At 47.8% G+C, this 15,079-nt stretch overlaps 1 protein-coding gene across 1 annotated transcript in view; it reads left to right on the plus strand.

Annotated features, from left to right (window-relative positions):
• The first annotated feature begins 500 nt into the window (after nucleotides 1-500).
• CHCHD1 (coiled-coil-helix-coiled-coil-helix domain containing 1) overlaps nucleotides 501-15,079 on the plus strand; it is a 139,042-nt gene continuing 124,463 nt past the window's right edge. The window contains exon 1 of the mRNA XM_069240529.1: nucleotides 501-798. Coding sequence (XP_069096630.1) covers nucleotides 579-798 — 220 coding nt within the window. The 5' untranslated portion in view covers nucleotides 501-578. The remainder of the gene's footprint in view (nucleotides 799-15,079) is intronic.

Raw genomic sequence — 15,079 nt, forward strand, 5'->3', positions numbered from 1 at the left:
AGAAATGTTTAGCTCTTGGGACCCAGCATTGTTTTCACACCCATTTCTGTCTCTAACTGAAAGGAGGATGAAAGCACAAAAAATCATTAAAATGGGGTATGTCCCAGTAAAATGCCAAAATTGGGTTGAAAAATTGCGTTTTCTGAATCAAGCCTGTCTGTTCCTGAAAGCTGGGCCTATGCGCGAAGTGCCCCAAATAGACAAAAATCCCTGCCACCTGAGAAGGAAAAGGCCTGGCAGCGAAGGGGTTAAACATATCGTTTGAAACCGTGTTGCTGTGACTGCTCGCCCATTGCGAAACATCGCGTTCAGGGAGCAGGACACACGAGCTGAAACATGTAGGAAGCAGCTGAATGAAAGAGCACCCTGTGACGTAGGGGCTACACATACGTATGAGGGATCGCCAAGAGGCAGAACACCGGGTATTTGCGAGTTTGCTTTCGGTTTTATGCCTTTTCAGAAACAGCCAATCGGAAACAGCTATCCGTCAGCCAATCCGATCTTGGACTGCCGCGATGGCCCTTTCTGAGGATAAATCTATCGACTCGGCGTGCAGAGAATCACGAGTGTAGTCTCCCATGCTCTTTTGGTTTGGCGCGGAAGTCTTTCGTAGCATTTTTCGTATTTCTCGGCCAGTATTATCGAGTCCTGTACGCCGTGCTGTAATGGCTTCAGGCAGTGCGTTACAGGCTCGAGTGACTTATCTCCTGAGTGGACGCCATGGAAAACCCGCTCTCACCGCCAACAGAGAACTATCGTTGGCTGATAAGGTGGCCAACAAGAAGGGGCGGCTTGGAGGTGAGTGAGTGGCAGTACATATGGGGAGAAAGCAAGACGAGCCACCTGGAAATGTAGCGCGTCAGCCGTGGTAGCCAAGAAATAGGGGAGAGCAAGGTGAGGCAGTGGTTAAAAGGTCATGAACTTAGACGTGAGTTATACTTGCATGGAGAGGACAAGACGCGTTTTTCTAAAACACATATTTATTGTTTTTTACAAACAATATCCCGAAATGGTACATAACAGCAAGACGGCACGAGAGACTTCGCCACAACTTCAACACAGCAGACAAGTATTAAAGCAACAATGCACATAACATCGTTCAGCAGTTCATAATCACGGTGCAAGCCCCGAGCCCCTCAACCTGTATGCAAGTTACTTACATCAGCGTCACATGAGCGAGCATCTTCGACAGTGGACCATGAGCTAGGCGGCTGGGCTCTAATTGTATACCTCCGTAAGAGCAGTCAGAAATCCATGCTCTTGGCCACCTGCCCAACCGAGGGAGCCTCGGGGCACGCGCAGTGTCTTTTTCAGCAATGATCAGGCCAAACAACCCCAATGCCCTCTTTGTACTTGTTGTCTCATAAGTCATCTGTAATATGCAAAAGGATACGTTTGGGATCCTTGGGCTTATGCTCCAACCCAACATACCCTCCAGGCTTCCCAGGACCATGTTCCAAAAGTGTGTGCGCGTGGGGTAATGTCAGAACGTGTTGGGTATGTCCCCATATGGGTCATTACATCGCAAACAGTTCCCTGTAGCTATGAATTCCATGCTGTGTAGCCATGCTCCAGCAAGATAAATGCAGTGTAGCAGCTTGAGTTGCGTTCAGTTGAAATGGGGGGTGGGGGAGGGGGCTTATTACTACCTCTCTAGGGGCCTCTACCACCTCCTGCCAGTCTTCATCATCCATTGGTCTTAGGTCCCCTTGACTTGTGGGCGCTGTTCTCAAAAGATGTCAATTATCTTGTTCTAAATATTGCAAAGCCACATTGTTTCTTTCCTATGTGTAATTTCTGAAGTGTTGCTTAAGACATAATTGTGCAATACACCCTAGTCCACCCCACTCCAATCCGTCCTACCACACACAAGTCCACCCCACTCAATATAGTTTACTCAGATTAGTCCAATCGACTCCAGTTTAATGCAGCCCACTCCAATCCACCTCACTCACCCAACCCAGTCCATCACACTCCAGTCTTCTCAACCTACCCCACTGCAATCAAAAACCATCTGCCCCACTCCAATTTGGTCCATTCCAGTTTGCCCCCATTTGAATCTCCCCATCTCCAATCCTAAACAACCTGCCCCACTCCAGTCCACTCCACTCCACTCCGACCCACTCAAATCTGCCCCGCTTCAATCCAAAAGCAATCTGCCTCAACGTAATCCGTCCGACTCCAGTCCATCTCAGTCCAGTCAACCCCAATCCAATTCAATCCACCTCACGCAATCCTCCACCCCACATGAATCCAAAACAATCTGCCCCACTCTTCCAAAAGAATCTGCTCCATTCCAAAACAATTGCCCCACCGTCCTGATCCAATCCACCCCACTCCAGTTCACCCCACTCTATTGCAAAAACAGTCTGCCCCATCATAATCCGTCCTGCTCCAATCTACCCTAATCCAATTCAGTCCATCCCACTCCAGTCCACCTCACTTGAATCCAAAATAATCTGCCCCACTCCATTCCAAAACAATCTGCGCCACTGCAATCCATCCCATCCAGTCCACTCCCTCCATACCACCCAATCCATTAAACCCAAATCCAGTCCACCCCACTCCAATCCAAAGCAATCTGCCCCACTCCAATGTGCCTGACTCGAATCCAATTCACCCCACCCCAATCCAATACAGTACAATCCAGACTACTGCACTCCAATCCTCCCCATACTAGCCCAATCCAATCACCGCAACCCCTCCTACTCCAGTCCAGCCCACCCTACTCCAGTTCACTCCACCCCAATCAAATCGACCCCAATCCAGTCTACTCCAGCCCACCCAAATCTAATCCACATCGCCTCATTGCAATCCACGCCACTCCTGTTTTATCACTCTATTTCAATCCACCCACCTTAATCCAATCTATTCCAATCCTCCCCAAACCAATCCACCTCACCCAATTTCAATCCCCCTCACCCCATTTTAATCCCATCCAGTTCATTCACTCCAGTCCACCCCACTCCCTCATTCTACCCTAATTCAGTACACATTACCCCAATCTACCCCGACCCCATCCACCTCACTCCAGCCCGAAATGATTTGCCCCACTCCACTCCATAACGATTTGCTCCACTCCATAACGATTTGCTCCACTCCATTCCAAAACAATCCGCCCGCTCCAGTCCGCCCCTCTGTAACCCAATCCACAGCACTCCCTCCCATTCACCCCACACCAATCCAGTTCAGTCCACCCATCCCACTCCAATCCAGTCCATCCTACCCCAATTGATCCATCCCACTCCAATCTACCCCATAGTCCTCCCCACCCTGCTCAGTCCAGTCTACTGCAATCCACCCCACTCTACCACAGTCCATTCCACCCCTTTCCAGTCCACCTGAATCAAATCAACCCCACCCCACTCCAGTCCAATCCAAACTACTCCACTCCATTCCAGTCCACCCCACCCGAATCCAATCAACCTGTCCCATCACTCCAGTCCACCTCACCCCCTTTCTATCCACCCCATTCCAATCCGTCCATTCCACTCACTCCAGTCCACCCCATTCTACTCTAATCCACCAAACTACCTCAATCTTCTCTAACCCACTCCACCCTATTCCAATCTACGGATCTCCAAACCACTCTACTCTCTGCCACTGAACTTTACTCCCCTCTACTCAACTCTATAACACTCTACTCTCACTATCCACTCTGCAACACTCTACTCAACCAAATGCACTCTACAACACTACTCCCCCACCCCACTCTATTGCACGCCACACCACTAAAGTTTGGCCATGCTGAACAGCAGCCACACTGGGATATAACATGGCCAATAGCTCTTGCGTAGGGGAGAACTATTGGCTTTGCCAATGCTTTTTACAAGTAGGTGTGACGCCTGGTAGAACAAGAAAATGTCGGGAGTAGCTACCCTTTCCTTAAAAAGTGGCCAAAAGCATTTCCCTAGAGATATTCGAGGGAGGCCCCCTCCTCACAGTAGTGTTCTAATCAACATTTTCACTTTAGTCAAAAAAGCCCACTCTACCCGAAAAGGATGATTCTGCAGCTGGCAAAGGAGGCACGTTCATGTGTAGGGCAGAGAACACACCAAAGATCTGAAGAGCCTGGGGTCCTGTCATCTCTGGGTCAGCGCGGAACATCAAGACCTTTTGCATACAATGAAATTCTGTCACTCAGCTTGGGAGATCCTTGGAAGCCCTGAAACAGTGTGTCCAACCCCACCCATGCCGCTAAAGGTTTAATCGCCAACGGGAACAGCAAGGGGGACTCTGGACAGCCCTGTCTTGTGCCCATCTCTATCAGGAGCCAATCGAAGATCGTCCCCCCCCCCCCCCCACCCTTCAAAAACACACACCCTGGTCATGATGTTAATATAGAGAAAACACACATACCTGATAACTTTTTTGGCCCAAACCCGATATCAATGGCTTTTTAAAAATCAACCGATAATAAGGCTCTGTTCCTGGGACAATCCCTGCTCAGCTCAATGGCTTTGTGGGCACTACACAGGTTGTGATGAGTAGCGGGATAGGCATAAATGTGGCCTGGTCCGTGTGGACAAGGTGGGTAATGATTCCCGAGAGCCTACAGGCCAACATTTTGGCCCAAATCTTTACCTCCATGTTTATTACGATATCAGCCAGTAGTGTACCTTCCAATCCTGGTTTTGGAATTATGCCACTTTTGGACGCTCGGAGATCTGGTAGCCATCCTCGTCCACTAAGGAGGCCACTGGAGCACCAGTCTTCCTAGGGGTACAAAGCCAATGCAGAGTTTTGCTGCCTTTTTTGGTGCAATGGCTAAATGTGACTGTGGGTGTCCTTTCAGGTTTTCAGCACCTCCTGCATGAGTTTCTGTTTAAGCTGTGTTCGCGTGTGTAGGGAGTCCCTCAGGAGGGACTCCTCTATTAGGGCAGCATAGCGGCTCTTCAGATTGAGCACCCACCGCTCTAGGCCCTTAACCTTCTGTTGAACGCAGTCCTTCTGGCTCTTGGAATAGCTGATTGGATCCCTCGAAGGGTGGCCTTCTGGGTCCCCCACAGCGTGCCCTGTGACTCCACTGAGCCCCTGTTTTAAGTGAGTAAGCGCTAGCACCCATACTGGCACATCTCCCTAAACGCCTCACTTTGAAGACTCCAGTGATTCAGGCACCAGGCCGTCTCAGCTCGGGTGGGTCCCCTGCCAACTTTATCACCAGTGGCAAGTGGTCGGAGAGGCCTTAAACCAAAATCTGCACATCTAAAACTCAGTGGCTCTCACGTCAGGAATGTGAAATTGATGAAGTATGGAGAAAGACCAGTGAACTCCATAGTAAAGGGTGTACTCCATAGTAAAGGGTGTACCCCCTCTTCCCCGGTTGATTGGCCTTCCACACGTCGACCAGAGTCTGGTTGTGTAGGAAAGCCGATAAGAGAATTGGACTAAGGCCAGTGTTCCAAGTTCTGGGTCGCACACTCTCACAATAAGCCACCCAGCAGTCAGAAAAATTCAGAAGAGGCGGGGATCAACATAAATCAAGGATATTGGTAAGCCTTACAGGATGCCCATCACTACCATTTACTGGCCCAGATCACCATGTCACACTGTAGTTACCGCCAGGGGAGTATGTTGTTGAATCAAGATGGCCGTGCGAGCAGAAACCTGAATAGTAGACCTGTGCGTAACCTCTGCCGGCCAGAAAGGGACAGTGATTACCAAGAAGGTGAATCTCTTGAAGCATCAGAACATTATTGTCCGTCTTTAAGGCCTCTTGGAGTACTGCCCCTCGTTTGATTTTGTCGAGCATGATGTTAACATTTCATTAGAGTATTGTAAGTTTATCTGGAAGGACGCGCTGCTACGACACAGTTGCAAGCTCAGGTGTACCTAACATTCAGCGCACTGTCCATCATTCTTTTGTGTTGCTAAAGTTTGCCCTAAGTGGGAAGGGTATGCCCAGGCGTGGGTCCCGTGCTCACTGTGCCACTGGATTTAAGCTAGCCTGGCTGAGGACGGGTGATACCCTGAAATCGGTCTCAGGACGCTTGTTTCAGGTCCAGGAAGGACCTGGCCTGGCAGTTCAGTCTACACTGTTCCCATGAGGAACAGGGTCAAGACTGATTTGCATATGGCTGGGTCCAAACTGGGGTGACATGGTGAGCAAGAAAATGATGGATTAAACCCAGATGTGTGACTGGGGGTAAGTGTTTACATTGTTCAGCAGTCCATCCATCATTCCTTTGTGTTGCTAAAGTTGCCCTAAGTGGGGAGGGTATGCCCAGAAGTGGTCCTGTGCTCACTGTGCCACTGGATTCAAGCTAGCCTGGCAGGGGAAGGGTGATACCCTGAAACTGGTCCCAGGAGGCTTCTTTCCTGTCCAGGAAGGACCTGGCCTGGCAGTTCAGTCTACACTGTTCCCATGAGAAACACGGTTAAGACTTACTTGCATATGTCTGTGTCCAAACTGGGGTGGCATGGTGAGCAAAAAACAATGGATTAAACCCAGTGACTGGGGGTGAGTGTTTGCATTGTTCAGCACTACGTCCATCATTCTTTTGTGTTGCTAAAGTTGCAGTAAGTGGGAAGGGTATACCCAGACGGGGTCCCCTGCTCACTGTGCCACTGGATTTAAGCTAGCCTAGCTGAGAAAGGGTGATACCCTGAAACCGGTCCCAGGATGCTTGTCTACGGTCCAGGAAGGACCTGGCCTGGCAGGAGGGGTCTTTCAGAGCCCACAGATCAGGCTTTGCAGCCCTCACAGTGCAGCAGCTTTCTCAAAGCGGTAAGCCATTCCTTAGGGGGGGGGGTCCCCCAGTGCAATCCCCCCACCTCCTAACCCTGGGACAGAAAATCCCCAGACCAAACGGTTGGGCGCCCCTCAATTCAGTCCTAGACCGTCATCGGAGTGTCAGTAAAGAATGCCTTGTTTTAGCAGATGACCTCCAAGCAGGCCGGGAAGAGCAGCATATATTTGATTTCCATGACCTGTAGTTTTTAGTTTGCTTCTTGGAAGGATTGTAATCTGGGAAGACCTAGTGGGAGAGAATTGGCAAATCAACAATTCAGCCTTGCAGCCACTCCAAACATCACATCGCGATCAGGATAGTTAAGTATCCATGCGATGAATGGGCGGGGCGCCCACTGGGGGTTTGGCAAACAGTGCCCTGTGTGTCTGCTGCACTTAAGTCAGTTCAACATCTCTCCCGAGGGAACCCAGCTTAACCACAAGTTGTGTATGAATGCACTGGCCATGGTCACTTCTGCACCTTTCGGTGTGCCGACCATGAGCAGATTGGTGCGTTGTGACCTCTCCTCCACTTTTTCAGCGTGGGCCTCAAGCTCTCCCACATGATGCTGAAAATTTACCAGGCATGCCTACTGTGACTTGACAGCGTCTTCAGTTTGACACTCTGCTCTCTACCTCCATCACCCTATGAGTACTGTTCCTTAAGTCTTTCTTGATCAGGGCCAAGTAAACCTTCAGCTCCCCTATCTTACCCTCCATGGTAACTTCAAGATCCTGAATTACATGAAGTATAGAAGAGGTTTGTATTGCCTGCCCTCCATTCCCCCTGTCTGTCGCTGGTCCATCCCCAGCTGCCCTGCCTCATCCGTAGCAACAACCTGTTTAGTGAATTTGTCAATCTTTTGTTGGGAAGTGAGGTGGTGGCCGCTGGCTTATCTTCAGCCATGGTGCTTCCAAGGGGGATCAGCTCCCTTCAACAGTGAGGACATGTCAGTGCGGTCTGTTGTTGTGCAGCACTTACACCTCACCCGCCCGGGAGCACAGAGGTTGTTTTTAATCAGTGAGGTACTCCTGCACACTCTATAAAGTACATAACCTTCATGGGGAGCTTAGGAGGCTGGACTGGTTTGTAGTGGGTACCTTGGGTACTGACACCTTATACCAGGTCCAGTTATCCCTTATTAATGAAATGTAGTAGTGTTCTAGCAGCTTAGGCTGATAGAGGTAGCTATAGCAGAGCAGCTTAGGCTACACTAGGAGACATGCAAAGCTCCTGCAATACCACCTATAGTTGTACAGTACTTATACACAAGTGAAGACAATACTCGGTGTTACCAAAAATAAAGGTAGTTTTTTGGGTGATACAAGGCCAAAAATATCTTAGAGGCAATACTCCTACTGGAGGTAAGTATTATACACAATATATACACTAGACAACAAAAAAGATAAGTAATTAGACATAGGATAGCGCAAACAATAGGAAATGCTATAGAATGCAATGGGAGAAAATAGGTCTGTGGCAACACAAACCATATGCTAAGGAAGTGGAATGTGAATCACAACTCTCACCCCCCCCCCCCCCCTCCCCAGACAAGTGTAGTGTGTGTAGAGAATTGCTGGGAAAGTAAGAATACAGTAAAGGTAACTAAATTACCCCACCCCAGAGCCCAGAAAAGCAGGAGTAAAGTACTGCAAGTTTCCTTAAGACACACTACAAGTCATGATTAGAGATACTGCAAGAACCAAGCAAGACTGCATCCAACAAATGGTGGATTCCTGGACTTGAAGACCTGCAAAGGAAGGAGACCAAGTCCAGAAGTCAAAAGAAGTTCCAGGAAGGACAGGAGTCCCTACCAACCCAGAAGAGGGGGCAAAAGAAGAGTCCCCACTTGGACGAAGTGTGCAGAAATGCACCCAAGGAAGATGTCAGCGGGTTCCTGCATGATGCAATGGATGTCCCACGAAGAGATGTTGGATGCAGGCGAGTTTTGGCGCTGGATTCGTCCAACAAGCCTTGGTTCTGGCAAAGTCGTGTTTTGCGTCAGTGTTGCTGTCTGGACCCAGGAGGGACCCTAGGGCCTCAGCTCTGCGTGAGGAGGAAGAGGGGGCTCTCAGCACTTCAGAGAGCCCTCAGAAGATCAGACAGCACCCACGGGGGTCCCAAGACATGGGGACAAAGGAGGTGCAAAATGCGTTTGGTGCAGCACTACAAAGGAAGGTTCCATGCCGCTGGAGAACATGTCAGCGAGTTGAGCATCGCAGGATAGAGTGCTGGGGACCTGGGCCAGGCTGTGCACGGAGGAATTTTGCAAATAGTGCACAGGGGCCACAGGAGATAGTGAAGACGTGGTGCACAGGACCCCAGGACAGTCTTTGTTGATGGGGTCCACCCTCTGTGTTCCAAGGAGTACGCTCGTCCCCAGGAGAGGAGTCCAAGAGAACCAGTCGTTGACTAAGATTTCTTCGGTCCTTCTGGTGCAGGGTGAAGACAGGGAGTACTCAAAGCGTGCACACCTCGGAAACTGTTGCAGTTGCTGGCTGAAGCTGACGTTGCAGAGGAAAAGTAGCCCTTCTGGATATTTTGTTGCGGTCACAGCAGTTCCGGGAGCAGTCTGTGGTTGAGCCGAGGTCAGAGGATGAAGTAGTAGTTGCAGAAGATTCCTGCTGGAAACTTGCAAGTATAATCCGAAGAGAAACCCACAGAAGAGACCCTAAATAGCCCTGAGAGGGGGATTGGTTACCTTATCAGGTATGGACCTATCAGGAGGGGTCTCTGACGTCACCTGCTGGCACTGGCCACTTTCAGAGTGTCCCCACACCTTTAAAAACAAGATGGCTCAAGTCTGGGACACACTGGAGGAGCTCTGGGCACCACCCCTGGGGTGGTGATGGACAGGGGAGTGGTCACTCCCCTTTCCTTTGTCCTGTTTCGCCCCCAGAGCAGGGACTGAGGGTCCCTGAACCGGTGTAGACTGGCTTATGCAAGGAGGGCACCATCTGTGCCCTTCAAAGCATTTCCAGAGGCTGGGGGAGGCTACCCCTCCCCAGCCTGTTACACCTATTTCCAAAGGGAGAGGGTATAACCCCACTCCTCCCAAAAGAAATGCTTTGTTCTGCCTTCCTGGGATTGACCTCCTCAGACCCCAGGAGGGCAGAACCCGGTCTGTGAGGTGGCAGCAGCTTTAGCTGCATTGCAAGCCTCAGAGAGCTGGTTTGGCACTACTGGGCGTCCATGGTGGAGCCCCCAGAATGCATGGAATTGGCTCCCCAATACCATATTTGGAATGGGGGAACAATTCCATAATCTTAGACACCTTACATGGCCATATTCGGAGTTACCATTGTGAAGCTACATATAGGTATTGACCTATATGTAGTGCACTCGTGTAATGGGGTCCCCGCACTCACAAAGTACAGGGAATTGGCCTTGAACTATATGGGGCCACCTTTGCTAGTGCAAGGGTACCCTCACACTTAGTAACTTTGCACCTAACCTTCATTAAATGAAGGTTAGACATATAGGTGACTTAAGTTACTTAAGTGCACTGAAAATAGCTGTGAAATAATGTGTGCATTATTTCACGCAGGCTGCAGTGGCAGTCCTTTTGAAAGGGTTTGTCTGAGCTCCTTATGGGTGGCAAAAAAAATGCTGCAGCCCATAAGGATCTCCTGAACCCAATGCCCTGGGTACCTAGGTACCATATACTAGGGACTTAAAAGGGGGGTCCAGTGTGCCAATTAAAATTGGTAAATGAAGTCACTAGCCTATAGTGACAAATTTAAAAGCAGAGGGAGCATAAGCACTGAGGTTGTTGTTAGTAGAGCCTCAGTAACACAGTTAAGCACTATACACACACGCACACATTAGGCCATAAACTATGAGCACTAGGGTCCTGACCAGCAGGATCCCAGTGAGACAGGCAAAAACATACTGACATACAGGTGAAAATGGGGGTAACATGCCAAGAAAGGTGGTACTTCCTACAGGGAGACAATTTGTATCGCAGAAGTGGGCTCACCTGTGCAATGTGGATGTAGAGGTATCTCCTCAGCAGGGGTAAGAGTCCGCAGAGTTTTTAAGCGAAAGCATCAACCAGTCTCTTGACACCGGACTGCCTTCTCCGGCAGCAGCACCTCTACACAGCTTGATCACTGCCCCCGATAGTAGCAGCTGGGTGCCACTATCATCACTTCAACTCACCCGACCCACACCAGCGGAGGAGGGAGGGAAAGCATAAGGGAGGGGAAGTGGCTGCCAGGGCATACACAGGTTCAGCTGAACTCCATGTGGTGGGTGCTGCGACGGGTCCAGTTCCGATGAGCCACGTCTTATTCAGTCAGCTGCTTCTCACTTTCTCTCTTCATCAAAGGCTGGTTCAGCCAAGTGGACGATTAACTCGTATGCACACAGTCGAAGCTGCCAGGGTGTCCGCTCTCCCGGTTGCAGTGCCCTGTGTTTGTGGGGGTTGGGGAGAATAGGAGAAGACCCTTCTCAGATGGACTCCATGGACGGGGTTTCCTGAGTACAGCGCAAGGCCCACCGTACATCCAGTTAGTGTGAGGTTGCGTTCTATGGTCATGCAACCCTAATGGCTTTGCCAGTCCATCTGCCCAGCGCAGTGTCTCCACTCCACTCCGGCAAATCTGCTCGGCTGATGCTCTCTGAGCACCCACTAGTGCTCGGACACTCCGATGCTGGGTCCTGTACCCCGTTTGGCCCCCTTTCCTATTGCGGGCCCCACCGTACCACTAAGGATGATCACAGCCTAGAGGTGCGGCTACCGGGAGGGTACAGGCGTCCGGCCCAGCTCTCCTCCGGGATCGAAAAATCTACTCAACTACTCGCTATGGCGAGTTTTATTTTATGAGGTCGAGCTATTTTTAGATTCGACTTGACCCTTCTGGCAAGTAGACAAAGAACAGTTGACATGTTCAGTCAGAAACTGAATTAGCAATTAAGGTGCCTTTAAATCTTATTCTTGTCACATTTGCTCTATGTTCTGAGACAGAAGTCAAAAGTCAGTTTGTCTTCTTGCAATGCAAATACTTTTCCGTGTGACTGCAGAGTTCCAGAATTTTGTAAGGTGAACTGTCTGACCTATGTGAAATGAAAGGCTTATGGCATCAGATTTTTCCTAACACACAACATTTATGTAACTAAGTCAACTTTACAAATGTTTCAAAATATATTTCAGCAGCTGTGAAAGGCCATTTTTAGGGTCGAGCCTGCGTATCGCAGCAAGACGCTTTAGTTATTGGAAAAGGGCTCGGAGCCCTGTCGACATCACATCAGTGTTAACCATTGGTTCGTGGGCTTGACTATTAAAAATCGCTTGCTTTCATTAGTTGAAGGCATGCTCACATCATGCCTTTTCCAGTGGCTATCCCTCCTCGAGCGCATCGACCAAGTACAGAAAACTTGCGAGGCTCGCTGTTTTCTGTCTGGCTCGCGGACTACTTTTTTTCTCTATTTTACTAGCGCGATTTCGCTTGGCAGAAGTCGAGCGCTTTACACAGTTAATTTCACTTTTTCAGGTTACATACATAAAAGCACTTTTGCCGATAGATGAAAAGTCGGGTTAGGAGTTTACAACGCGATCAACTCTAACATGAGCAAACGCAAGACCCGTTGCATTGCAAATGCTTGTTTGTACTTCTGATGAAAATAATATTTTAATAGGATGGAGGGGAAAAAAGTCAGAACACATTATTTGGTGATGTGAAAATGGTAAATGTTTTCTGAAACCCAATTTTCACAGATTATTGTCAATACGCTAAATAGTTTTATCAGTAAAGCTGCAAGTTAGTGGGAAGGTTTTTGAACATTTCTTGAAAATTTACTGTCTGTTAATGACAGTGCACTACTACAGCATGCTTTAGCTATATATATATATATATATATATATATATATATATATATATATATATATATATATATATATATATATATATATATATTAAAGTGAGTTTTTTTAAATATACTGAGAAACACTACTACCCTGATGGCAAAGCTATTAGTAAACTAAGAGGCAAGCCATGCATGGATCACGTGTACCCTATATATGGACTAGATTTATTATACATGGAGAAAACGTTTATTGTATTTAATCAAACAAGGTTTGTTTGTTTTTTAACAGCAGAAATGCTGAACTCACATATTTGAAGGTGCACTCGTGAGAATGAAGAAAAAGGCGACTGTAAAATACAATATATGCCTAGGATCTCACAATTTGAGATCCGTTTCTGGGTCAAGTACATTACAGTTAGGTCGAGCAGATTATTCAAGCTACTCGACCTGCATGTCTAGTAACATTTTAATGATTTTTCAAGGCCTGCCTCCTCCCTGCACAGTCGGAAACTGGCAGTCAACACGTGAGGGGGGCTTCCTGAATTTTTCGAGTCGGCCAGCTACTGTCCGGGTTCTGATGTCGCTCTCTCCCAACCCCGATAGGCTCCTCACCATGGGCGCCATTCAGCACCTCTGGCCTCAAGCGCGCTCGGCCCATGGCTCACGTCGTTGTTGCGGTGTACACCCTCTCCTCCGCAAGCCAGGGGTCAGTGCGGTGAGGTGCTGAATGTCAGCTGCCACAATACAGCTCAACTCGGCAGGATTGCCCTGGGGAGCTGTGGCTGCAGCAGATTGGAGACGGTGGACGGCAGAGCACCTTACAGAGCGACCTTCATGTTCGACCATCAAGCCACGCCCCCATTGTTTGGTTTTTAAACTTGAGTTTTTGAGGTAAACTGTAGACTATATATTTGTCTGGCAGCTTCCCTTTTACATGTTCCCAAAATCCAGTGTCTGGTTTGCTAACAACATCTTGTGGCCATTTGGAAAGCTTTCCTGGGAATGCGTTCCGCCCATTGCTTACCATTGACTTTGTAACTGACATTTGCTTGCTTTCTGTTTTCTGTTTTTTTTTTTTTTAGGTGTAGCGTAAGCATACAACCTCTTGTATACTTCTGTGGGCTTAGAGACATTTAATTTGTTTGTTTCGTCATCATTTAAAAATCCTTGCTTGCTACTGGGCATTCATGCCTCTTTGCCACTCCTTTAGTTTTTTGGCAGCAGGGAATTGTTTGTTTTAGGCTGTCCAGCCGGAGTTCATCCCTTCTGTTGCCCAAAGTTTATTTACTGTATTCTCCTACCAATAGCGGATTTCTGTAAACAGGCCTTTAAATCTTGTTCTTGTCTTGACATATTTGCTGTTCATTCAAAGCAAGAGGTCAAATGTTGGGCTCTGTCTTCCAGGGAGCTTTGTGTTTATTTTTCTCTGACTTGAGAATTTGTAACAATCATGCTGGCTGCTCAGGGTGTGCTGTAAGATGCTATTTATTGTAGCATAAAACAAACTTTTAATGTCTGTAAATTAACTGAGCAGATATTTCAGAATATGGAATTCACTGTAGAAGCACATTTTTGGTAATTCTGAAGTGTGATGGAAACAAATATTTAATACACTCCGAACAATGCACTAGGTGATGACATTTACATAACATTATTGTTTATGCGCTGTATACTTTTATCAGTCAAACTTTCTGTGCAAATGTGATGGTCATTTCATTTGAAGATGGGTTGTCTGTAATGGTGCTGCGCTACCACACCATGCATACTTCATTTTACCCCACTCCACATCACTGCACGGTACTCTGCACTATGTCACTTGACACCACTGTCTGTTATGCCAATGCTTTACCCCACAGCACTCTGCTATGCACCACTGCAGTCTTTGCCCACTAGTCCATATGCCAATACACTCAAAGGACCAGAAGTACAGAGCCATTTAGCATTTCCTAACAGTCTGAATCGCTATTTCAGACCATTAAGAAATGCTAAAGGGGATTTTCAGATGTACAAGGCTCTTTAGGGAATCGCAAATTGCAATTTCTATCCAGTAGAAATTTGCGATCCTCTAAATAGGAATTAGCAAATAGGGATTACCAATTTGCGGTTCCTAATCAGATGTACAAAGCATTTCTGAAATACGAATTGGGCATTTAGGAAATACAGTTACCATCGACTTCAAGTTGATGATAACAATGTGCACTTTAAAAAAAATACACCTAAAGATGCTTTCTTTAAAGTCCAATCAAGTGCACACTTGCCCCTAGGACATATGTGTGCTCTACTTGTGTACCACTGCTTTTGGGGAGCATTCCGGGGGGGCTTTCGCCTGTAGCTGTCCTGGTTTTGCATTTGCAAAATAGGAAATCAGTATTTTGGAAATGCAAAACAGACCCATTGTCACAAATGGCATGGGATTTCTTAATTGCAATGGTGGTGTAGTGCGTTTTAAGAATACCTCTATGCAAATAAAGAAGACTTTTTCTATGGGTAAAGGTTTTTATTTTTCCTTGTATCTTTATTTTTATAATCGAATTGTTTGT

This window comes from Pleurodeles waltl, chromosome 6 (genome assembly GCF_031143425.1).
Source record: "Pleurodeles waltl isolate 20211129_DDA chromosome 6, aPleWal1.hap1.20221129, whole genome shotgun sequence".
Lineage (NCBI taxonomy): Eukaryota > Metazoa > Chordata > Amphibia > Caudata > Salamandridae > Pleurodeles > Pleurodeles waltl.